Source organism: Aquarana catesbeiana, linkage group LG07 (assembly GCF_042186555.1).
Source record: "Aquarana catesbeiana isolate 2022-GZ linkage group LG07, ASM4218655v1, whole genome shotgun sequence".
NCBI lineage: Eukaryota > Metazoa > Chordata > Amphibia > Anura > Ranidae > Aquarana > Aquarana catesbeiana.
Genome location: NC_133330.1, coordinates 161,083,775 through 161,109,442, shown reverse-complemented (window position 1 = coordinate 161,109,442; position 25,668 = coordinate 161,083,775). Strand labels below are relative to the sequence as shown.

At 45.2% G+C, this 25,668-nt stretch overlaps 1 protein-coding gene across 1 annotated transcript in view; it reads left to right on the top strand.

The window, feature by feature from the left end:
* Positions 1 to 25,668, top strand: part of MYH9 (myosin heavy chain 9) — a 163,461-nt gene that overhangs the window by 45,184 nt on the left and 92,609 nt on the right. The window contains 2 exon segments of the mRNA XM_073592809.1: positions 1,329 to 1,485; positions 25,207 to 25,234. Coding sequence (XP_073448910.1) covers positions 1,329 to 1,485; positions 25,207 to 25,234 — 185 coding nt within the window.

The following is a 25,668-nucleotide window of genomic DNA, read 5'->3' as shown; positions in this document are numbered from 1 at the left end:
CTACAGGTTGCATGTTTTGCGTTAGAGGAGGTCTAGGGCTAGAATTGCTCTAGCGATCGCGGCCATACCTCACATGTGTGGTTTGACCACCGTTTTCATATGCGGGCCCTACTCACGTATGCATTCGCTTCTGCGCGCGAGCTCGTCGGGACGGGGCGTTTTTTTAAAAAAAAGTTATTTTTACACTTTAAAAAAAAAAAAAAAATATTTGGGTCACTTTTATTCCGAATACAAGGAATGTAAACAATCCTTGTAATAGAAAAAAGCATGACAGGTCCTCTTAAATATGAGATCTGGGGTCAAAAAGTCCTCAGATCTCATATTTGGACTTAAATGCAATTAAAAAAAAAAGTCATTTGAAAAAATGTGGCTTTAGGACGTATGGGCGGAAATGACGTTTTGTCATTCGTGCGGCGGTCGGCAAGTGGTTAATTGGGGCACGGACAGTAATAACTGACAGCTGTTCAAATCCCTCCCTGCTCTATCCAAAACTAGGGAAAAAATGCATTTAGTTATGCTTTAACTTTAGGGACAAACGCAATGGTTCACCCAGTTTTGCCCAGCATGTCGAGCCTTAAAATTGCTTGCCCGTGAAATGGCGCAAAAAACTTCTGTACCCTAAATTCTCCATGAACAATGCTTTAATTGCTTGGATGTAACTACAAAAAAAAAAGTGAATGGAGAATTTGTGTGTGGGTTATAATTAAAAAAAAAAAAGTCATACTTCCCGGCTCTGTGCAAGGGTTTGCACAGATCGCCCCCGATCCTCCTCCTTGGGTCCCCCAGCGGTGCTCCGCCTCCTTGAGTGCCTACATGGAGAGCTGCTTTTCATGGGGGCACTCGTGTGGGCGTGCTCCCGATTCCTGCTGCGTCCATTAACAGACAGCAGGACTCGGCCCCGTCTCCCGTGTCACTGGATTTGATAGCTGCGGGAGTCAATGGCTCCTGCTTTTATCAGTCTATCCAATGAGGTCCCAAGACGGGCTGGAGCTGCTGTGCTCGTCCCCACTGGAAAGATCGGGTTCAGGTAAGTAAAAGGGGGGGTTGTGCTGCTGCACTTCAGAAGTTTTTTTCACCTTAATGCATAGAATGCATTAAGGTGAAAAACCTTGAGGGTTTACAACCCTTTTTAAGAGTTCAAGCATTGTATGGTTAGCTTTACTTTAGCCATTATGGTGTATACATAGGTGGTGGTACTTCTCTTAATTTCATTTTTTGATTGTTTTCGCATCTCATGGTAATCATGGAACTGCATAATCTGGGGGGATGTTTACTACTGGTATTACAAACTTTCATCAAAATCTGTTTTTTTTGTTTAATATCTATAGACTTATTCCGGTTTATTTTGCGTGGTAATAAACCCATACAAGAACTTGCCGATTTACTCTGAAGAAATTGTGGACATGTACAAGGGCAAAAAGAGGCATGAAATGCCACCTCACATTTATGCTATCACAGATACTGCTTATCGGAGCATGATGCAAGGTATGTTTAGAAGTCAGACAAATGTGTTTTAAAGAGGTTATTGAATTGGAACAATTGTTTTTTATTTTATTTTTTTTATTCTAGTTTTGGAGTGAGGGAAATTTATTCCCCGGTTGAATGTTTAGTGCTGTCTGACATTTCCCCAAGTACTACCATGACCTCCTGTGCTTTCTTACAAGCTGGACTTCCTCTGATTTATTATTTATTTATATTTTTTTTAATGCTACTTTGTAAAATCCACTAAGGTCTCAGAATTTGCCTAGTTAATGTAGCCCAGCACCTTTCTACCATATGCAGTCTTGTTGACCATTAAATTTAGCCTGTCCAATAGGGAAGTGCAGCTCACAAGGGTTGAGGCTACACGGTATCCATGCAAGCACCGATCTGCATTTTTCTTTAGCACAGCAGTCTAGCAATTCAATATCATGGGGCAGTCTTCAAAAGAACGAGAATGCTTGGTACTTGCAGCACAGAAAAGCTGCACACTTGCTTGCTGTGGATGCAAACCTAACCTTAAAGTGGTTCTTAAGGCAGCAGGTTTTTCACCATAATGCATTCCATTCATTGACACACACACACACACACACACACACACACACACACACACACACACACACACACACAATCCAGCGATGTGCATGAGAGCAGCGGCTCTCCCAGGTGTCTATCCTCATTGGCTCTCACAGCAGCGGTAGCCATTGGCTCATGGTGCTGTCAATCACAGCCAGTGGGCCAATGAGGAGAGAGTGGGGGCAGAGCTAAGCTCTGAGTGTGAATAGACAATGTTCATTCACAGCTTGGGAGTGAGCCTGCTCGATTACCCCTATAGCAAGAGGCTTGCTATTGGGGGCACTCTGCAGGGGGAGGAGCCAGGACCACCAGGGGGGAACCCAAAAAGAGGATCAGGGCTGCTCTGCAAAACCACAGAGCAGGTTACATATAGCTGGTTTGTTTAGAAGAAAAATTACACCTCATTAAAAGGTTTAAAAAATAAAAATAAAAATTGTGTGCTGAAGCACTGTGTCATAAGCACTTACTGTGCAAATGTTTTAGGCAGGTCTGGAGGAATGCTTTCAAGAATAAAACTTTATACAGGGCTTGACAAATTTGCTTTTGGATTTAGGACCTTTAGTTTCGACGACATCACAGCTAGGGCAGCAGGCTTGCGTGTCCCCCATTGGAAATGCCAGGTGGCTGCTAGCCCTCAGCAGGGCTTAAAAAAAACCTGCTTGGTGTCGAACTGCATGTCGCATGTCCTGGACATTTGGTGATATAATTTGACCTTTCCTGTAAAAGGAATGGCAGGCACAGCACTACCAGCCCCTGGCCACAAACCAAACACAGCGGAAAGCATTTGGACCATCCCCAGTAGAACACAGGCCCAAGGTAGAAAGGCAGCATCACAGCCTGTCTGTCGCCTGGCCACCATATGAATGTGACTGGCGGTGGCTCGCTAGGGAGGGACAGTGCAGCAAGGTAGGGGCCATGGGAGATCCAGTGACTAGGGTCACAATGCGCATGCTCATGCCACCCTAGTCTGTGTGGCTGTGGCATGACGCTGAGAAACTGAAGAGAACTTTCACCTGTTTCCCTCCTTTTTAGGGGGGGGGGTAAAGAACTGAAGCCATTCCAGCTCTCTAGCCAGCTGCCCCACACTCCCCAGCCACTCACCGGTGGGGAAGGAAAGGGCTCCAGATCAAGCTTGCAACATGGCGCAACCAGCTGTCAAACTAGGAAGGAGATGTTGGAGGTGGGCGGGCAGTGACAGCACAGTGAGAGCAGGCAAGGGAAACCCTCAGTCGAGATGACTTCTAGCACATTTGATTTCTCTCAGTAAGATCCATTATAAGAGAAGAGCAAGGGAAATAAACACAAAAAGAGGAAAGGGATGGCCAGCACTAAAAGGAGTACTCTACGTAAAAAAAATCCCCCAAAGCAGGTCACTACTATACCCAAAGACTTTACTTGTCTGATGAAGCATCTATGGAAAAACAGACTGTCTACAGGGGCCACACCATAATTGTCAAAGAGCCCTTATGTGGGTACCAGGGCTCTACACTGACCACTATCTTTAGGGATAAACAAGGACTGATGGTAGCAGTGCTGGATCTGTAGATAAAATAGCTGGAGGGTGATGAGAGGAAGTAAAGCCCCCATATAAAGGATGCATCATCTGTCTCTTTTGACACCAGCCCCTTTCCTCCTGTGTATAGGACAAGTGACCACACAGGGTAGCATGAACCCCTTCCCTGCCAGTGCCTGATCCTGCCATATGACCCCTCCCTGTTCCACACAGCTCACTGCCCTCCCTGTGCTCTTATTTCAGCATTCATGTGTAGGAGCCTCCACTGACTGCCCAGGTGTACAGTTTCCATGCCCTAAGCACACGCACAGCATGCTGGGAGTTGTAGTATGTGTAGTCCCTAGTCCTCCTCGGTTACCTTCACCCTCTTCAGTAACTCCCGACTCCTATCTGTGTGGAGTTTGGCGATACTGCAGCTTCAGTCCGATCTCCGAGCATCCCATGCTGTCCCTGTACACTATCACAGCGGATTCGCTCCTCAGTGCCGCCCCGTCCAAGAAGATGGCAAGTAGGATCAAAGGATGGATTTGAAGGAAGATTACCAGTGATTGGCACGTGTGGTGTCTAATCGTTTGGGAACTCCTGTGCTTCTGGCACGCTATGCTTACGGCTGGTGCGAACAGTGAATGGGTTGACAAAAGCCCAGGTGCCAGGCCACAATTTCTAGTTGCAACTTCCCCTGGGAAATGTCAAGTCCTGCATTTAATAGTTTATTTTTAGCAGTTAAAATGGTTGAACATTTTTACAAATCTCGGTGACAGGGTTTTAATAACAGATTTTAGAGGTCTCTTCTGTCATATCCCCATTGTCTGTCAGCAAGTAATATGATCTGAGCTGCACATGCGCAGCTCAGACCATATTTACAGGCCCACACTGTGTGCTGTGCTGCATTGTGACGCCCATGTGTGATGTCACCCCAGCACAGCCGATCAAGCGGCCGAAGATTGCAAACCTGGAAAAAAGACCCGGCTAAGATGGGAGCTGCTTGGGGACAAGTGAGAGTGCAGTGCTGGAGGGCTGCGTTTTTGTAGGCAAGTCCTGTACTAATTTACTAGTATGCAGTGCACACTAGTACATTATGGCTTAAACCTGCCAGGGAGCCATTTGTTAAAGTGGTCATAAAATCTTCTTTCCCATTTTGTTAAAAAAAAAAAAAAAAAAAAAAGATGACCTGAAAAATCAATATTTGGTGTGAACACCCTTTTGCCTTCAAAACTGCTTCAGTTCTTCTAGGTACACTTGCACACAGTTTTTGAAATAACTCATCAGGTAAGTTGTTCCATACATGTTTGAGACCCAACCACAGATATTCTGTGGCCATAGGCTGCCTCAAATCCTTCTGTCTCTTTATGTAGTCCCAGACATACTCTGTTGAGGTCAGGGTTCTGTGGGGGCCGAACTATCACTTTCAGGACTCCTTTTTATTCATGCTAAAGATGGTTCTTAATTACATTGGCTGTATGTTTGGGGTGGTTGTCCTGCTGCAGTATCTATTTGGGACCAATCGCACGCCTTCCTGATGGTATGCCATAATGGATGAAAATCTGTGCTGTTGGCAGCACTCATGTTTGTACCACTCTCCAACCCTTCGGACAGTCTACCTCCTGTTGCAGCCAAATATTTCAAATTTTGAATCAGTCCAGCGCACCTGCTGTCATTTTTCTGCACGCCAGTTGCTATTTTTTCATGCATAGTTGAGTCACTTAGCCTTATTTCCACGTTAGATGGGGCTTTTTGGCTGTAATTCTTAGATGACCACTTCTGACCAGACTTCTCTGGACAGTAGATGGGTATACCTGGGTCCCACTGGTTTCCACCAGTTCTGTGCTGATGGCACTGCTGAACATCTTCCAGTTTCGAATGGAAGTATGCATGTGTTTTCATCTGCTGCATTGTTTCATTGGGCGACCAGAGTCTACTGTGCTTAAAGTGGTTGTAAACTCTGCAAGAAATAAAAATGCAACCTGCAAGACAAAGGCATAATGAGCTAGTATACATCACATACTAGCTCATTATGAAATACTTGCCTTAGAACGATGCTGTTGCGGTCCCTGTACACCGATGTGACCGGCGACATGTCTCCGCAATGTTACTTCTGGGTTTGCGGGCTCCGGCGCTGTGATTGGCCGGAGCCGCGATGACGTCACTCCAGCACAAGGGAGCTGCCGGTCATGGCACAGCAGCTGAAGAAACGGCACGTACGTTTTACAGTGAATAGCTCCTAAACGACAGGTTTAGGAGAAATTCACGGTACCTACAGGTAAGCCTTTGTAGGCTTACGTGTAGGCAAAAGTGGTTGTAAAAACGTTTTACAACCACTTTTACACAAAACGTTGCCGGTTTGTGCTTTTTTCAAAAGCGCTCGAACAGCACATCTTGCAACACTGGTCTGCTTTGAAAATTTTACCTGGGAGAGACTTTGCTGATGCAGCATACCTGTCTTGTGTCATGTTGCTGTTCTCAGTCTTGCCATGGTGTAGGACCTGTGACCTTAAACAGTCTTCCACAACCTCACATTAGTAGCGGAGTTTGGCTGTTCCTTGCTCAGTTTTAAGCCTCCTACACAGCTGTTTCTGTTTTAATGACGGTTTCATCCTACCTATGAAATTGATCTTACACCTGACTGTAATCCATTTAAATCCCTGACTTAGGCTGGGTTTACACTGGTCCGACAAACGCTCCGACATTGGGAGCTCATGTCGCATGACATTCAATGTTTCCCTATGGGAGCCGTCCTAACTGGTCCGACACAAGTCGTTCCGAAATGCTCCCTGTACTACTTTGGTCCGACTTTGATCCTATTTCAGCCCATTGACTATCGTTGAAGTCGGATCGCGTGATCTGACTTCGGCATGCGACTTGTGCTCAGATGCTCTTGAGGGGGAACTCTGCGCCAAATTTTAAATTAAACGGCATGGGTTCTCCCTCCAAGAGCATACCAGGCCCTTGGGTTTGGTATGGACCTTAAGGGGAACCCCCTACGCCGAAAAAACGGCGTGGGGGTCCCCCTCAAATCCATACAGACCCTTATGCGAGCACGCAGCCTGGCCGGTCAGGAATGGCGGGTGGGGACGAGCGAGCGCCCCTCCTCCTGAACCGTACCAGGCCGCATGCCCTCAACATGGGGGGTGGGTGCTTTGGGGCAGGGGGGGGCGCCCTGCGGGCCCCCCACCCCAAAGCACCTTGTCCCCATGTTGAGGACAAGGGCCTCTTCCTGACAACCCGGGCCTTTGTTTGTCGGGGTGTGCGGGCTTATAGGAATCCGGTAGCCCCCTTTAATAAGGGGGCCCACAGATCCTGGCCCCCACCCTATGTGAGTATGGGGTACATTGTACCCCTACCCATTCGCCTAGGGAAAAAAGTGTCAAAGAAAAACCACAGTACACAGGTTTTTAAACTAAACTAATTTATTAAGCAGCTTCGGGGGTCTTCTTCCGACTTTGGGGGTCTCTCCGGCGTCTTCTCCCGGCTCCTCCGCTATCTTCTGCCGCTCTTTTGCTAGCGGTGGCCCGGACTTCTGACTTCTTGTCTTCCCTCTTCTCTTCTTCCGATGTTGACACGACGCTCTCTCCAGCTGGAATGCTCTCTGAGCGCTCCGCAATGGACTTGTATAGGCGGTGACCCCTTATGAGGTCAGTCCCGGGGCATGCTGGGACTGTGCCGTCATAAGGGGGTGTGGTCAACATCACCCAGTGACCACGCCCCTTATGACGGCACAGTGTCAGCATGCCCAGGGACCGTGACGTTATAAGGGGGCGGGGTCACCGCCTATACAAGCCATCGCGGAGCGCTCACACGATTCCAGTGGGAGAGAGCGTCGTGTCAACATCGGAAGAAGACAAGAAGGCAGAAGTCCGGGCCACCGCTAGCAAAAGAGCCTGCAGAAGATGGCGGAGGAGCCTGGCAGAAGATACCGGAGAGCGGGAGAAGAACCAGAGACCCCCGGAGCTGCCTAATTACTTTAAAAACCTGTCTAGTGTGTGGTGGTGTTTTTTTTTTTTTTTTTTTTTTTTTTTGACACCTTTTTTTTTTTCCTAGGTGAATGGGTAGGGGTACGATGTACCCCATACTCATTCACATGGGGTGGGGGGCTGGGATCTGGGGCCCCCTATTAAAGGGGGCTTCCGGATTCTGATAAGCCCCCCCACCCGCAGACCCCGACAACCAACGGCCTGGGTTGTTGGGAAGAGGCCCTTGTCCTCATCAACATGGGGACAAGGTGCTTTGGGGTGGGGGGTGGCCGCAGGGCGCCCCCCTGCCCCAAAGCACCCACCCCCCATGTTGAGGGCATGCGGCCTGGTACGGTTCGGGAGGAGGGGGGGCGCTCACTCGTCCCCACCCCCTTTCCCGACTGGCCGGGCTGAGTGCTTGGATAAGGGTCTGGTATGGATTGGGGGGGGACCCCACGCCGTCTTTTCGGCGTAGGGGGCTACCCCTTAAAATCCATACCAGACCCAAGGGCCTGGTATGCTCCTTGAGGGGGAACCCATGCCGTTTTTTTTATTTAAAATGTGGCGCGGAGTTCCCCCTCAAGATTAATACTAAACGCAGTGCCTGGTATTGGCGGGGATCCCTGTTCATTGAAAGTCGGACGCATGTCTGCTTCTAGTCGCAGGGCAAAGGTCGGATCCAAAGTAGGACGGCTGTCGTGTCGCACCAGTGTGAACCCAGCCTTAGGCTGGCAATAAATGTACAATTTTCTGTACAGTTTTCTTTAGATTTACCTTCAACTACTGTATGTAGTGCAAGGGCCTACCTAATTGGATACAATTGACAATGTTTAGTTTTTACCTAATATTATATGGTTTTCAGTAAATCTAAAGGAAATTTTGTACAAGGAAATTGAACATGTATGGCCAGCCTTTGTGTAAAAAATTGATGCTGGTTTGAAGTGAAAGGGAACCTCACGCAAAATTTTGGCTGGGTTCCCCATCAAGATTCTCAGTACACAAGTCGCATCATCTGAATCCGACTTCTGGTGCGACTTCTATTCAAATCAATGGGCTCCCATAGGAACCATTGATTTTGAATAGAGACAAACGTGGCTGAAAGCTAGCGTGGCAAAACATGAAAAAAACTGCGTTAACGCCGCTTTTTTTCCTGGCGTCGGTACTAGCTTTGCAGCTCGTTTTTTTTTTTTTTTTAAATGTCTGTGGGCATGAGGCCTCAGACTTTGCTATTCTAATGGAGGAAAATCTTCTCTGTTGCTGTTGGAGATTTATCTCATTTCCTGAAACCATTGCCCCTGTATTTGTACATCTGGGGAAATCTCTCAAAGCTCTGAATAGGTTTTTACTTCTAACAAATGTTCTAATCTTTCCCTTCCTTTTTAAAAAAAAAAAACTGAGTTTTGGCTAAACATTCACTTTAAGAGCTGCTGGGATAAGATATCTGCCGAGAAGTGCAATTTCATCAGTCTGCATGTCCATAGAATGCAGGGTGGATCAAAATTGATTTTTAAAAAAGATAATTAAAAAAAAATCTTCTTTTAAAAAAATAAATAAATAAATAAATTTGGAAAATTGCAACGACCGCCTTTTTTATTTTTTACCAGAGGGAAAAAAAAAAAAATGTGTTGGGGTTCTGTGTAATTTTCTAGCAAAAGATTTTTACATGTAGGAGAGAAATGTCAGATTTGGCCTGGTAGGCAAGTGGTTAAAGGGAAATCCAAAAAAAGTACTCCCCCTAGGTGGATGCAGTATTGATTTTGATGCTGCATCTGTCTCTTTTGTTTCTATGAAATCAGACTGCTGATGGCTTAGTTCTCAGTCTTCTGAGCAGAGAGCCGGTGACTGTCAATTTCAGATGGAAGAATGCTGATTTCTTATTGGTTTGATGTTTAGAGACTAAAAACGTGGGCAGATACAACTTGTATGTGGGTTAAGTTACTTGTCAGTCTTGGTGTTCTAGGATGATTTTAAAAGGATAGTGTCGGGTTGTGTTAGTTTTCCTTTACACTAGTGTGATTTTCAGATTCAAAATGAGTTGCACACCCGTGGAAATTACATTGGGGTTTTACTAAAGGCAAATACGCTTTGCACTTCAAGTGCAATTGGCCCTGTCCTAATTGGTGCGACGCTGCATTTGCGGTGCCGCATCGATTTTAAAGTCGTGTCTGTACCAATTTTTTATCGCTTTTCTCAGGGGGCGATTTCCATTGACATCACTGCAGAACCCCGCACAGATATCATGTGAAATTGAGACTGACATGCGGGAGTGAAATTGTGTAAGTTCAGCTGAACTCGCACGGCTTCATTCCCGCAGCTCATTGTGAACCAGGGCTCAATGCTTCCTCTTGTGCGTTTTAAGCAAATGTATCTCACCTGTCAGATGAGCAGCTATTTAATGCTATAAATTGTGTGCTTTCAGCAGCTGATCACGATGTGGGCTTTGCGTTATCCACTGTGCACTAACATGAGTCCAGTGGCAGAATCCTCAAACAGTTTCTGCTTTTTAATATAGGAAGAATCTTGTATGGGGCAGTAGGGGTGCTGAAATTATTGCATCGCAATTCGGGTGTCCCCGATGCGGCATTGATGCATACAACCGGAAAATCAATTCCCTGGTGACAGCCCGCCCCTCCCGGGAGAGCGCTCCAAGCGTATTGTTAAAATTACTGTTTTAATAAATGCCGTATTGCATTCGGGATGTATTTGTACTGTGAAATTCGGTATGAAGTTCCATATTTTTTTTAAAAAAAGCGCATACAGCGGGGCACTTCATTGATTGTAACACCAAGAAAAGAGCTTTTAAAAAAATATAAAAATGAAGGAACGCTAGTGTCGTTTAAATGTTACAAAGAATTTAACAATATGTAAAAAGGAAATTAGGGGAAAAAAAAGGAATTTAAGAAAATTCAAAACGAACGGCAGATTGCAAAAGATAGGACAAACCCCCAAAAGTTCTTTAAATCTAATAGTAAAAAGGTAAGGTCTGAGCATGTAGGCCCTTTACAAAATAATCTAGAGTGGGTAATGGGACAAAGAAGGCAAATTTATTAAATACTTTCTTCAGCTCTGTGTATACAAAGGAGCATGTGGGAACTCATGTCCATAATAGGGGTGGTTTTGACACAGCTCCGAATGATCCACAATGGCTCAAAAGTGATATGGTCCAGAAATATTTAGACAGAATAAATGTGGATAAAGCACCTGGACCTGATGGCATCCACCCACGGATCCTAAAAGAATTGAGCTCTGTAATTTCAAAGCCATTGTATCTAATTTTTAGGGACTCATTAACCACTTCCCGCCCGCCCTATAGCGTATTGACGTCCGGGAAGTGGTTCTGTTATCCTGACTGGACGTCATATGACGTCCAGCAGGATAACATGCTGCAGCGCGCCCCCGGGGGCGCGCATCGCGGCGATCGATGGAGCGGTGTGTCAGTCTGACACACCGCTCCACTGATCTTGGTAAAAAGCCTCCGGCGGAGGCTCTTTACCACGTGATCAGCCGTGTCCAATCACGGCTGATCACGCTGTCAATAGGAAAAGCCGTTGATCGGCTCTTCCTCACTCGCGTCTGACAGAGCTACTTAGAGCAGGGTCATAAGTAGAACGATATAGGCAGCTTGCATTGTTCAGAATAACTTGCGAGGGAGAGGTTTTTTTTTTTTTTTAGTGTAACATACAACATACCTGGTCCCCTGATATTGCCAAAAAGATGCCTTGGTCTGCCCAATGCTTTTACACAGGGGGCTTGTTGTGGTGGCAAAATTTAAACTAAAAAATAAAGTATTTAATCGCAACTTTGTCACTCTGCACTTAGACCCAAATGCAAAGCACGCACACACGGAGTGATGTAAATCGCGAGCGCTCCACAAATGTATGCGGTATCATCACAAAAGTTTGAAGTGAGAGCAATAATTCTAGGACCATCATTTACTGTTAGATTTAAACTGGTAACCTGTAAAGACTTTTAAAGTGTTGCTAATTTACACTTTAGGCTACCGTAGTTTTGCACCACTTCACAGATGTATTTATGCAATTTGAAGACTTAACAGGTTAGGTATAACTTTACTCAAAACATCATCCCTAGCTATAATATCTTACCAAAATATTGGGTATTTGTCTGCGCTAAAATGCAGTTTAGTATGATTTTTATTTTTCTGAAAGAAAATATTTCATAAAATTACACAAATACAATGAGACATTAAATTACAACTGCCACCATTTTATTCTCCGGCCTCTGGTGTTAAAGCAATAAGAGTGGCTTTCTGGGGACCCAATAAAGCTGCTGTTGTAAAATGTGAATGCTAGTGTGGCAGCGCTATAAAAGTGCAAGAAATCAGAACATTTATTACTGACTGACTGCACCCCTCTTTCTGAGCACAGTTGAGCAACACATGTTTGAATTGTTAAACACCAAGCATGTAGGCAGCGTTGGGCCTTTATTACAGATGCCAGCATGTTTTGTTTGTGTAATGTCGTGAATGCACCCTTTTTAATGCATCTGTAGAAAATGTGTGTAAAACAGAATGCAATGATTTGCAAATCTCATAAACCCAAATTTTTTTGGACAATAGAAAACTAAAATGTTTAAACTGAGATTGTTGTATACCTCAGCCTACCCCCCCCCCCCCCGATCAACAAAAGCATTATGACCATCCACCATAACCCAACGATGTATGACCTTCTCTCTACCTCAGAAGGTATGTTGTGGTATCTTGCACCAAGCCGTTAGTAGCAGATCCTTTAAGTCTGTAAGTTGTGAGGTGGAGCTTCCATGGATTGGACTTGTTGTGGACATGGGTCAGCATGAAGCACCAATTACTGGTCTGTGACTACGCTGCTCCGAAACGAACTATTACGCACTGTGTTCTGACACCTTTCTATCGGATCCAGCATTTAAAGTGGTTGTAAACTCTCAAAAAAAAAAAAACCCAACCTGCAAGACAAAGGCATAATGAGCTAGTATGCATTTCATACTAGGTCATTATGAAATACCTTGGATCGCAGCTGTTGCAGCGGTCCCCGTGCACCGACTCTGATTGGCTGGAGCCGCGATGACAACGGGAGCGGGAGCCGCTGGTCATGGCACAGCTACTGAAGAAACTGCACGAGCGAGCTGTTTCTTCAGTGCGCATGTGCTGATTACGTCTACACATGTGGATACAGTGAATATCTTCTAAACGGTGCAAGTTTAAGAGATATTCACAGTACCTACAGGTAAGGATGTAAACCCAATGTCATACTTTCTAAACTACTGCCATAGGGGTTATCTATAGGGATATACATGCCTCCTGCATGTATCTTTACCTGTCAAATGTCTCCCCTCTGTCTGTTATGAGACTTGAAAAACTGCAGATTCTGTGGGTGGGTCTGTTGTCTGGAGCTTGGTTGGTGGAGTCGTGATGTCAGTCGACTCCCCGCCCACCTCTACACTCCCCTTGTCAATATGCATTTTCTCCTGTGTATTTCTTACACTGAGCTTCTGCTATGATCTCTAACATCCAGTGAAAAGACAGGAAAGTAACCACATGACTTCAGGATGCCAAATTATGCTGAGGTATGGAACAGCCAATCCTTGCAGAGCTGCTGAAGAAAGGAGTGGGGGTGGGAATTAAAAAATAATGCATGTCTTAGGCTAGTGCACGAGATATGTAAATCACCTGTCACTCACTGGAAATCCTGTTTTTGTTTTTTTTTTTGAGCAACTGTCATCTGTCCCGCAGTGGCTCCTCTTCTGACCCGCTGTTGACTTAGACAGTCCCATTCACTTTAATGGAAAGGCGGGTGATGTGGCAGTGACGTAACAAGGTGAGGGACATGGCGGCAGGTGAGTGGATACCCGCTAACAGGCGCTGCCATGATGGATCTGAAATGACAGGTGCTTATTAACCGGGTCCCGACCGGGGGACGCCGAATGGCAGAATGGCGCGGCTGGGCAAATGGGCGTTCCCTTTTAAATTTGCCGCCATGCCATTGCGCGCGCTGGCCGGGAGCTCCGTGAGTCAGGTTGTATGTCCCGCGGACTCTATCGCCGAGAGGATACCCGCGATCGACTCACGGAGAGGAAGAACGGGGAGATGCTAATGTAAACGAGCATCTCCACGTTTGCCTAGTGACAGTGTCACTGATCTCTGCTCCCTGTGATCGGGAGCAGAGATCAGTGACGTGTCACATGTAGCCACGCCCCCCCACAGTTAGAAACACTCCCCAGGACATACTTAACCCTTACACTGCCCTCTAGTTGTTAACCTCTTCACTGCCAGTGTCATTTACATAGCACTGTTGCTTTAAGGTGAAAAACCTCCCATGGTGCTGCAGCCCCTGTTCTTACTTACCTGACCCTGATCCTTCGCCGGCCGTGAACGAGCACACCAGCTACAGCTGGTGTCTTGTGTCCTGATTGGATAAAATGATAGCAGCACAGCCATTGGCTCCCACTGCTGTCAGTCAAATCCAATGACGCGGGGCCGAGTCCTGTATTCTGTGAATGGACACAGATGCAGGACTCGGAGTGCACCCACACATGTGTCCACCATAAAAGCGCTTCTCTAGCTTGGACACTTGATGTGAGGAGGAGCCAGGAGAGGCTGTTCGGGGCGACTCTGTGCAAAACGAACTGCACAGTGGAGGCAAGCATGACGTGTTTTTAAAAAGAGAAAAAAACATGCTTTACAATCTCTTTATGCAATTAGTTGCAGTAGAGTGTCCCTTTGAACTATAAACATTATGCCATAACATTCATTTCTATTTTAGTAATGTAGCTATGTGTCTGTTAAAACAGATATAGCGGAAGCTAGAAATGAGTCAGCTTGTAGTTGCATCACTGTACTACAGCTTCATCTTTCTTCCTTTTATGGATCATGCTGTGTAAGGAGGTGGGGCAAGCTTCCTGTGTGCTTTTTTTTTTTTTTTTTTTTTTGTGTGTCTGTATCGAAGCTTGGATGTAATCATCCTGTTGTAACCAACTATTGTTGCTCTGTATTGAAGGGCGGTGTTATCACATCTGCTAAATCTATTTTCACTCGGTGGTAAATGGTATTCTTTTATGTTAACCGATATATAAAATGCAGAGTAGATGGACTATTTTAAAGTAAACCTTATGTAGTTTGTCTGCAATTCAAAGAAATAAGCACAGCAACAGAACCTTTTGCTTCATACGGTTGTAGAGCTGTTAATATAATTTACAGCAGTAGTATGCCAATATACTTTTATAAATATCCCATATTCTAGGTGAATTCTGTCATCCTGCTTAAAAAATATTACTTTCAGAAAGCTTTTATTTGACTATTAGGTTGATAAACTGTCTGTCCTTTCAAAAACAGATATTGAGGGAGATACGTAGTGTTGTAGACACTCTAGAATTCCATTGTCTCCTTTAAACTAAGATTAGTACGGGTGATGAATTCATGTACCTGTTGATGCAGGTACATGAATTTGTGGCAGGCAATGAATGCAAAGGGCACTGCAATTAGTGTCTCTATACAGCCACCCCATTCTCTGCTGCTGAGCTCCCCATGTACCTTAACCAGTGACAGGTGTGGAGGGGTGTCAGTGGAAAACATCCTACATATAGTACACTACAGGCACACTTGAGTGTACATCAAGTAAGTGTTCTTAATTAAGTTAATAAAAATTAAAAAATAACTTTCTTTTCATACATCAGGGGACACAGAGCCATAGTAATTACTATGTGGGTTATAGGCCACCTTCAGGTGATGGACACTGGCACACCCTAAATTAATAAGTGTACTACCTATATAACCCCTCCCACTACTGGAAGTATTCAGTTTTTTTTCGCCAGTGTCTAAAGTGTTGGTCACGAGTAAAGATGTGCTGTGCTGAGCTCCACTGGAACAATCCTTGCTGGGGCTAGCCATGCTGATGGATCCATTCAGAGTGTCTTTTATACCAGGTTGAATGGTACCCGGGCATCGTATTCGAAGAAACAAGGTTTTTGCTTGCAAATGCTTCTTTCTAGAGAGCTGGACCCTGGGATCCAGTACTTTTGGTAGTAAGGCCAATAAAGTTTTATTGGCAGGGTGCTGTTGCAGGTCCAGGATTGTGGGATACCTCAAGGTTCCCCTGTTCCTGAAGGTTTTACGGAGCCCACCGTGAAGGGTGAAGATTGGATCTGATGGTTTTACCACAGATAACCCTGTGGCGGGGAAAAGGTAAGTGGAGATTTTTTTTTTTCTGAAATTTTTCATGTAAAGTCTCCTTTAACTGACTAATGTTGTCATGCCTATGTGTCACCACTGGGGGCTGTGTTGAGCACTCACCGCCTCATGCTGGAAACCGCACGGTGTCAGGAGCCGAGCATTCCTCCTTCTCCTCCGGCCAAAACAGCAGATCCTCCGGTAAGAAAAGGGGTGAATTGTCTCCCCATCAGTGGCCCCTATGATGGGATTCCCCCCTCAGGGCGGTTTTAAGCCTGGATACAATTAAAAAAAAAAACAAACGCTGCGGCCGCCTGGCGGCTTTTTTACCCCCCCTCGCCGGTCTAGCTCTAGGTCCGAAGGTACCTGTAGTCCGCCGCCTACGCGGGAAATCCCTTTTTTTTTTTTTTTTTTTTTTTTTTTTTTTTAGGGAGGGCAGAGCCGTAGGCAATGTGGGGGGGCGGGGCTAACAGCGTCGGCGTTCTCAGATTCCGGGAACACGTGGAGGAAGTGTTTAAAAGCACACTGTGTGCTGTTGCTGGCTGTGGAGGGACACAAGAGCAAAGAGGTGGCATTGCTTCAGGTTTGGTGACACAGGCATTTCCCTTGACACATTATTATTGCTTCAGGCTGGGTATTAATAGCATCATTATATTGCTGGACTATAACCTAGCAGTGTTTGCATGTGTTTTTGTACATTAAGGCTATGAGTGGAAGAGGGACCAGGAACTCCTCAAAGGATTCCAAGGGTCCGAGTGTTTTACAACAACCTAAATCCATGACCTAAATGTCATCCTCCTCAGAGTGATGTGGTCGGTCAGAATGAGCCATCAGGGGGGACTGGTGTTGCAGCAGCGCTAGACACTTCAGCCCCTCTTTATATCACACAGGAGGTTTTTTTCTTCTACCATTTCTAGTTTGGAAAAGAAGATTGATGCTATGATCACTCTCCATAGTGGATCTAAGCGTAGCAGATCCCCATCTAGTGCTCAGGATCCTTTTTTTGAGGTACAAGGAGCAGGGGATCAGGAAGGTCTTCCAAAAGACCTGGAAGATACTAATATATATCCTCTTCTGAGGATCTTGGTGGAGAGGGAGTAATCTCACAAGACAGTTTGCTGGTACACTCCCTTACTAAATTGGTTCGCTCAACGTTTTTGCTGCCTGTAGTGCAGTCTAGTGATGAGCCCACCTCTGGTTTGGGATCACTAAAGCCACCACAGTCGGGGGATGCTTTTCCTATCCATTCTTGGCTAAAAAAGCTGATGTATTCGGAATGGGAACACCCGGATAAGCTGTTTTTTCCTCCAAGGAAATTTTCTACACTATATCCTATGGAGGAGGAATTCTATAAGGAATGGGGGGGTTCCAGCAATTGATGCTGCAATCGCCTCGGTGAATAAAAATCTCACTTGTCCGGTAGACGATGCACAAATGTTAAAAGATCCAACAGATACAAAATTTGAACTTCTTTTTAAGAACAACATGTCTCTGGCAGGTTCAGTAGTGCAGCTGGTTCTTGCGACAATTGGGGTATCTCAGTCCATAAAGGATCAGTTTGAGGAGATACTTAAAATTTTTCCTGATCAACAGGCCCAGCAATGGGCTGGCATATCAGATGCACCATGTTTTATGGTGGATGCTATGAAAGATTCTATCATTCAAGCCTCACCACTTATGCTGGGACTAGTACATACACGCAGAGTCCTATGGCTGACAAATTGGTCAGCGGAAGCACCATGTAAAAAGCTTCTAGCCAGTTTCCCTTTTCATGGTGAACGGTTGTTTGGAGATGATCTAGATAAATATATCCAAAGGATTTCTAATGGAAAAAGTTCTTTTACCAGTAAAGAAGAAATTCAAACATTTCTCCTTTAACCACTAGCTTACTGGGCACTTAAACCCCCCCTCCTATCCAGACCAATTTTCAGCTTTCAGCACTGACGCACTTTGAATGACAATTGCGCGGCCATACAACACTGTACCCAAATGAAATTTTTATCTTTTTTTTCCCCACAAATAGAGCTTTCTTTTGGTGGTATTTGATCACCTCTGCGGTTTTTATTTTTGTTAAAAAAAATGTAAAAAGACTGAATTTTTAACCACTTCAGCCCCAGAAGGATTTACCCCCTTCCTGACCAGAGCACTTTTTCCAATTTGGCACTGCGTCGCTTTAACTGCTAATTGCGCGATCATGCAATGCTGTACCCAAACGAAATTTGCGTCCTTTTCTTCCCACAAATAGAGCTTTCTTTTGATGGTATTTGATCACCTCTGCCGTTTTTTTATTTTTTGCGCTATAAACGGAAAGACCGAAAATTTTGAAAAAAAAATATTTTCTACTTTGTTATAAAAAAAAAAAAATCCAATAAACTCAATTTTAGTCATACATTTAGGCCAAAATGTATTCGGCCACATGTCTTTGGTTAAAAAAATGTCTAAGTGTATATTTATTGGTTTGCGCAAAAGTTATAGCGTCTACAAGCTAGGGTACATTTTCTGGAATTTACACAGCTTTTAGTTTGACTGCCTCTGTCATTTCTTGAGGTGCTAAAATGGCAGGGCAGTACAAACCCCGCCCAAATGACCCCATTTTGGAAAGTAGACACCCCAAGGAAATTGCTGAGAGGCATATTGAGCTCATTGAATATTAATTTTTTTTTTTTTTTTTGTCCAAGTGATTGAATAATGAAAAAAAAAAAAAAAAAAAAAAATTACTAAATTATCACTAAATGATATATTGCTCACACAGGCCATGGGCATATGTGGAATTGCACCCCAAAATACATTCTGTTGCTTCTCCTGAGTACGGGGATACTACGTGTGGGACTTTTTGGAAGCCTAGCAGCGTACGGGGCCCCGAAAACCAAGCACCGCCTTCAGGATTTCTAAGGGCGTAAATTTTTGATTTCACTCCTCACTACCTATCAGTTTTGAAGGCCATAAAATGCCCAGGTGGCACAACCCCGACCCCCCCCCCCCCCACCCCCAATGACCCCATTTTGGAAAGTAGACACCCCAAGCTATTTGCTAAGAGGCATGTTGAGTCCATGGAATATTTTATATTTTGACACAAGTTGCGGGAAAGTGACTTTTCTTTTTTTTTTTTTTTTTTTTTTTGCACAAAGTTGTCACTAAATGATATATTGCTCACACAGGCCATGGGCATATGTGGAATTGCACCCCAAAATACATTGTTGCTTCTTCTGAGTACGGGGATACCACATGTGAGACTTTTTGGGAGCCTAGCCGCGTACCGGACCCCGAAAACCAAGCACCGCCTTGGTTTTCAATGGACTCGACATGCCTCTCAGCAAATAGCTTGGGGTGTCTACTTTCCAAAATGGGGTCATTTGGGGGGGTTTTGAACTGTCCTGGCATTTTATGCACAACATTTATAAGCTTATGTCACACATCACCTACTCTTCTAACCACTTGAAGACCAAGCCCTTTCTGATACTTTGTTTACATGAGAAACAAACATTATATATTTTTTTTAAAGCAAATGCCCTACAGATTAAAATGGTGGGTGTTTCTTTTTTTTTTTTTTTTTTCACCAGTATTTGCGCAGCTTTTTTTTTTTTTTTTGGGGGGGGGGGAACACACTTTTTTTTTTTTTAATTTTAATGCACTAAAACACACTATATTGCCCAAATGTTTGATGAAATAAAGATGATCTTAGGCCGAGTACATGGATACCAAACATGACATGCTTTAAAATTGCGCACAAACGTGCAGTGGCAACAAAATAAATACATTTTTAAAAGCCTTTACAGGTTACCACTTTAGATTTACAGAGGAGGTCTACTGCTAAAATTACTGCCCTTCGTGGTGGTACCTCACATGCATGGTGCAATTGCTGTTTACATTTGACGCCAAACCAACGCTTGCGTTCACCTTAGCGCGACGAGAGCAGGGGGGGGACAGGGGTGCTTTTTTTTTTTTTTTTTTAAATTGGGGTCTATTAGACCTTAGATCTCTCCTCTGCCCTCAGCATCTGACCACACCAAGATCGGTGTGATTAAAATGCTTTCCCAATTTCCCAATGGCGCTGTTTACATCCGGCGAAATCTAAGTCATGAAATGCTCGTAGCTTCTGGTTTCTTAGGCCATAGAGATGTTTGGAGCCACTCTGGTCTCTGATCAGCTCTATGGTTAGCTGGCTGAATCACTGGCTGCATTCTCAGCCGACCGCTGGCTGAAAAGAATGATACCAAGATACCATACCTGCAGGCATCATTCTGGTATAACCACTCAGTCGTGAATGGCGTACCTGAAGGCATAAAAATGGTTAACAATAAAACACAGTAAACGGTAAAGTATAAAAAAAAATTGCATACCTGAAAAGCAAACATGATAAAACTCTCTCTCTCTCTCTCTCTCTCTCTCTCTCTCTCTCTCTCTCTCTCTCTCTCTCTCTCTCTCTCTCTCTCTCTCTCTCTCTCTCTCTCTCTCTCTCTCTCTCTCTCTCTCTCTCTCTCTCTCTCTCTCTCTCTCTCTCTCTCTCTCTCTCTCTCTCTCTCATCTTGGGAGACCCTGTGAAAGTGTGCCTAGTTTGTGCAATGCTGTACCCTACGCTAATACTCAACTAGTGCATGGTAGCGTTCAAAACATTCACCAATGCAAAGACCAGGACAGGAGGGACAATAATAGTGGGTGTCACGCCTATATCCACGCTTGCTGCAGACACATCTTTTTTGGGGGGTTAGTTGGGTAGGGGTACTCGGGAGGACATAAAGAAAATGCCTCTCATGCAGCCGACTGCATTTGGTTGGGGATGTGAATGGGGGAAGTACGGGTGCTGCAGGATGGGCACGACGGGCCTGTGTTTGTCTTGATCGATACTGCACTTGGGTGGGCTGGGCAGGGCGGAGGGGCAAAACGCAGGTACTAGCAGGTATCTGGGCTGATCCCGCTAACACTGCGTTTTTGGGAACCCTAAACTGCTGGGGACGCTAGTATAGATCAGATACTATACCACTAAGGGAGGTGTATGCTGCGTGCGTGGGTGTTAGCGGTACTGGCGCTAATCTGACGCTGCCTGGGGCGACTCATATCACCGACGGGTGATCAGGGGGCTAAACCTTTATTAAGTAATAAACGGTGGGTGCCCTGACACTATAAAAAATAAACGAACTAACCAGCGTCACCCGTAACAGTTATACGGTGATCAGTGGTGAAAGGGTTAACTAGGGGGCAATCAAGGGGTTAAAACATTTATTAGGTAGTATATGGAGGTCCCTGACGCTATAAAATGCTGACGGCGAACCTAAATATTTACCTCCCTAACTAGCGTCACCAGCGACACTAATACAGCGATCAGAAAAATGATCGCTTAGCGACACTGGCGACGGGGGGTGATCAAGGGGTTAAAACTTTATTGCGGGGGGTTAGGGGAAAACTGCTTGGTGTCTTGGTACCTGTAAGTCCTTTTGCCTGCCCGTGCCATTCTGCCGACGTACATCGTCGTGCGGCGGTCGGCAACTGGTTAATAAAATAAATTTAATTTTTTTATCACAAAATATAAAAAAAAACAGGTAATTTTTCTCCTTCAATGTACGCTGATGAGGCAGCAGTGATGGGCACTGATAGGCGGCAATAATGGGCACTGATCTATTGCACTACTAGGTGGCACTGCTAGGTGGCACTGATGAGGCAGATGTGCCTCTTCCACTTCGGGACCGATGTCCCTCTCATCTGAGCCGGTGATCGGCTTTTTTTTCTACTCACGCTATCAGCGTGAGTAGAAAAAGAGTACCGATCTTTTGTTTACATCATGTGATCAACTGTCATTGGCTGACAGCTGATCACATGGTAAAGGGCCGGGACGGGCCCCTTACTCGGATCGGTGATCAGCCGAGTCTCAGTGACTTGGTGAGCGCATGCACAGGGGAGGCCGTCATATGACGGCCTCCCGGGATTTCATGTCCGCGCTGTGGCCGTCATTCGGCCATAGCGCGGATGGCACGTGGTTAAGCGTGCTTCTTCTCCAGTGCCAGGAACGTCTGCCTCTAGGCAGTCTCGACAGCCTCCACCATCAAGCTCAAGAGGTAGACCTCAGGGATAGTTCCAGGGCCCAAAGAGGTCTTGGGGCAGAAAGCCTGCAAAACAAAATACTAAGGCCTCCTTATGAAGGGGCGCTCGCGCGGGTGGGGGGGAAGGCTTCTGCAGTTTTCAAAGATCTGCAGCAACAATGTCAAGACAGATGGGTGGCTTCCTCAGTTTCTCTAGCTTACAAACTAGAGTTCCGGGAATTCCCGCCTCCTCGTTATCTAAAATCAAGTATTCCCAAAGATCCAGAGAAAAGGAAGTCTCTCCTTTTTAGCTTTGGATCATTTCTTATCCCAAAAGGTGATATCGGAGGTTCCTTTAGAGGAACAGGGTTCAGGGTTTTATTCAAACCTTTTCACGGTTCCAAAACCAAACTGGGAGGTAAGACCCATTTTAGATCTCAAAGATCTAAACTGGCACTTAAATATCCGATCCTTTTGCATGGAATTAATCCGATCGGTTGTTTCCATTTTACAAGGAGGAGAGTTTTTGGCATCAATCGATAAGATGCATATCTCCACGTGTCTATTTCCCGCTCATCAGAAATTTCTGCGCTTCGTGGTAGAAAATCGCCATTTTCAATTTGTGGCTCTGCAATTTGGTCTAGCCACTGCACCACGGGTGTTCACAAAGATCCTGGCACCTCTCTTAGCCAGGTTAAGGGCCCTGGGCATAATGGGCCTAGCCTATTTAGACTATCTGCTTTTAATAGATCAATCCGTTTCTGGTCTAAACCAAAATCTAATCTCAGCTGTAAGCTACCTGGAAAGCCTAGGATACTCAATCTAGAGAAGTCTTCCTTGACACCATCAAGGAGATTACAGTACTTGGGGCTAATCATAGATACAGTGCAAAAGAAGGTATTCCTACCCCAGGCAATAATCAGTTCCATAAAGGAACTAATTCATCTTGTCAGAACAAAGAGAAATCCTTCCGTCCTTCCGTTCGGATGTGCATGAAATTGTTAGGGAAGATGGTGGCCTCCTTCAAGGCCATCCCTTATGCGCAGTTTCATTCAAGACTGCTACAAAACGCCATCCTGTCGGCCTGGAACAAGAAGGTTCAGGCCTTGGACTTTCCAATGCTTTTATTCCCCCCAGGTGCGTCTGAGCCTCAGTTGGTGGTTGATATCCAGCAACCTCCAAAAGGGGAAGTCTTTTTTTACCAGTATCCTGGAAAGTGGTAACAACGGATGCCAGCCTTCTAGGTTGGGAGCAGTCCTGGAAGAAGCTTCTGTCCAGGGGAGATGGTCCAAGTCAGAGGACCTTATCCATCAACATTCTAGAGATTTGGGCAGTACGTCTTGCCCTAGAATCCTGGACGTTCAGGCTGCAGAATTGTCCTGTCAGGATTCAATCCGACAATGCCACGGCGGTAGCCTACATCAATCACCAGGGCGGCACGAGAAGTTGTGCAGCTCAAAAAGAGGTGAATATGGTTCTAGCTTGGGCAGAAAGCAACATCCCTTGTCTATCAGCGGTTTTTATTCCGGGGAAAGAGAATTGACAGGTGGACTACTTGAGTCACCAGCAGTTGTTTCCGGGAGAATGGTCTCTTCACCCCGACATCTTCCTGTCGATATGTCAGAGATGGGGTGTCCTGGACGTAGATCTGTTCGCGTCCAGATTCAACAACAAAGTCGACAGGACTTGTGTCAAGGATGAAGGACCCGCTAGCATGCGGAACAGACGCCTTGGTCTTCCCATGGGATCAGTTTTCACTAATCTATGCATTTCCTCCAGTTCTGCTACTTCCGTGCCTTCTCCGCAGGATCAAACAGGAACGGAAAGAGGTGATTCTGGTGGCTCAGAAGATCTTGGTTTGCCGAGATCATAAAGATGGCGATAGGAGTCCCTTGGACCCTGCCATTGTGGCCAGACCTTCTTGCTCAAGGTCTGATATTCCATCCTACCTTACAAACGCTAAATTTAACGGTTTGGCTATTGAAACCCACATTCTAAGGGATCGTGGGTCATCTCCTTCTGTAGTGACTACTTTGGTTAATGCTAGGAAGCCGGCTTCCAGAGTCATTTATTATAGAGTCTGGAAGGCATATGTTTCCTGGTGTGGATCCAGGGGGTGGCACCCCAGGAAGTATGTCATAGGTAGGATCCTTGAATTTCTGCAAATGGGATTAGAGATGAAGCTGGCTTTGAGTACTATCAAAGGCCAGGTCTCGGCCTTAGCAGTATTTTTTCAACGGCCTCTTGCTTCTCACTCTCTATGGTGCGTAGTTTTATTCAGGGGGTAACAAGAATTAATCCCCCTGTCAGGGCACCTCTAAATCCTTGTGATTTAAATCTAGTGTTATCGGCTTTACAAACTCAGCCTATTGAACCTATACGGGAAATTCCCTTAGTTCTTTTGACAAGGAAAATAGTCTTTTTGGTCGCCATATCTTCTGCCAGAAGAGTATCGGAATTGGCGGCTCTGTCTTGTAAGGAGCCGTATTTAGTCATGCACAAGGATAAAGTGGTATTGCGGCCTCATCCAGAATTTCTACCGAAAGTGGTGACAGGTTTTCATTTGAACCAGGATATTATTCTGCCTTCTTTCTTCCCAAAGCCTCGATCTAGGGAAGAGAAGGTACTACATTCCTTTGATGTAGTGTAGCATCAACTCACGGTGGCGCTGCTGGTTTAAATGGGTCTGTTACCTTCACTTTGCTTCCCTCTGTTGCACCGGATCTAGGGGTTCCGTTGAGTTTACTGCTGGATCACACACGCACCAACACTAGAGTACGTTTTTCAATGCTTTATTGAACAGTCAAACTTTAGGAAGTAGCAGGAAAGAGACAGAAAAGGAAACTCAGGAGAAACTCAAATATCATCTTGCAAAATCTTAGCGACAAATGTTCCGGTAGAATTCAAACAATTATGTAGAATGCGTTCCCCTTATGGGACACACTCCGTGCTCGTCTGGATAGGCCTCTCTCACCGGTCTAGCAGCCAGTACGCATCTAAAGTCTCTGCCACAGACTTACTTGAACAATCACTTACAAGTGATTGTTCAAGCTTATGGTCTAAAGAAGAAAATTCCTCCTTTTCATGTCAAAGCGCATTCCACCAGGGCTGTTAGTGCCTCTTGGGCGGTGCATCACCAGGCCTCTATGGCTCAGTTCTGCAAGGCTGCAACCTGGTCTTCAGTCCATACATTTACCAGATTCTATCAAATAGATGTTAAAGGTCATGAGGATATTGCCTTTGGGCATAGTGTACTGCAGGCTGCAGTAGAAGTCCTCTAGCCTCTTAATGCCCTACCTTTTTTGTTGCGTCTCCCTCCCTTCAGTTGCCATTGCTATGGGACATCCCACATAGTAATTACTATGGCTTTGTGTCCCCTGATGTATGAAAAGAAAGCAGGATTTTTAAAACTGCTTACAAAACTACTGAAACAGGCAGAAGTTTGTGTTTTTTGTCGTGTCCCCCCCCCCCAAGTTGTATCAAAGTTTAACCATTTGAATGTTTCTCTCCTTCCAGACAGAGAAGATCAGGCTATCCTTTGCACGTAAGTATATGTGCTCCTTTTTTTTTTTTTTTTTTTTAATGGTCTGTGGTCTCGGGGCTCATCACTGAGATGTTTCACCGATTTTACACTTCCTGTAACGTGATCTGTAAAGTACATCACCAAAGTGCAAAATATGAAAATTCCAAATTCCTGCTAAAGTTATAATTGTTTAAAGTCCATAAATCAGTTGGGATGGGGTTAATCACTGGCAGCATCTGCATTCACTCTCAAAAGCAGGATCTAGGGAGACTCCCGCTGGCAAATATGTAGACGCCAAATATAGAGTGCCACTGATTCAGTGTAGTGGTTTAATAAACCGTGGGTAAAATAAGAGCAAGTATGCACTCGCATGATTTGGAATGAAAATTGCTTAATCATTTGTCCCGCAGATGGCAGTCCACCCTCCAGCTTGCAGTGGTGGGTGGGTGATGAGC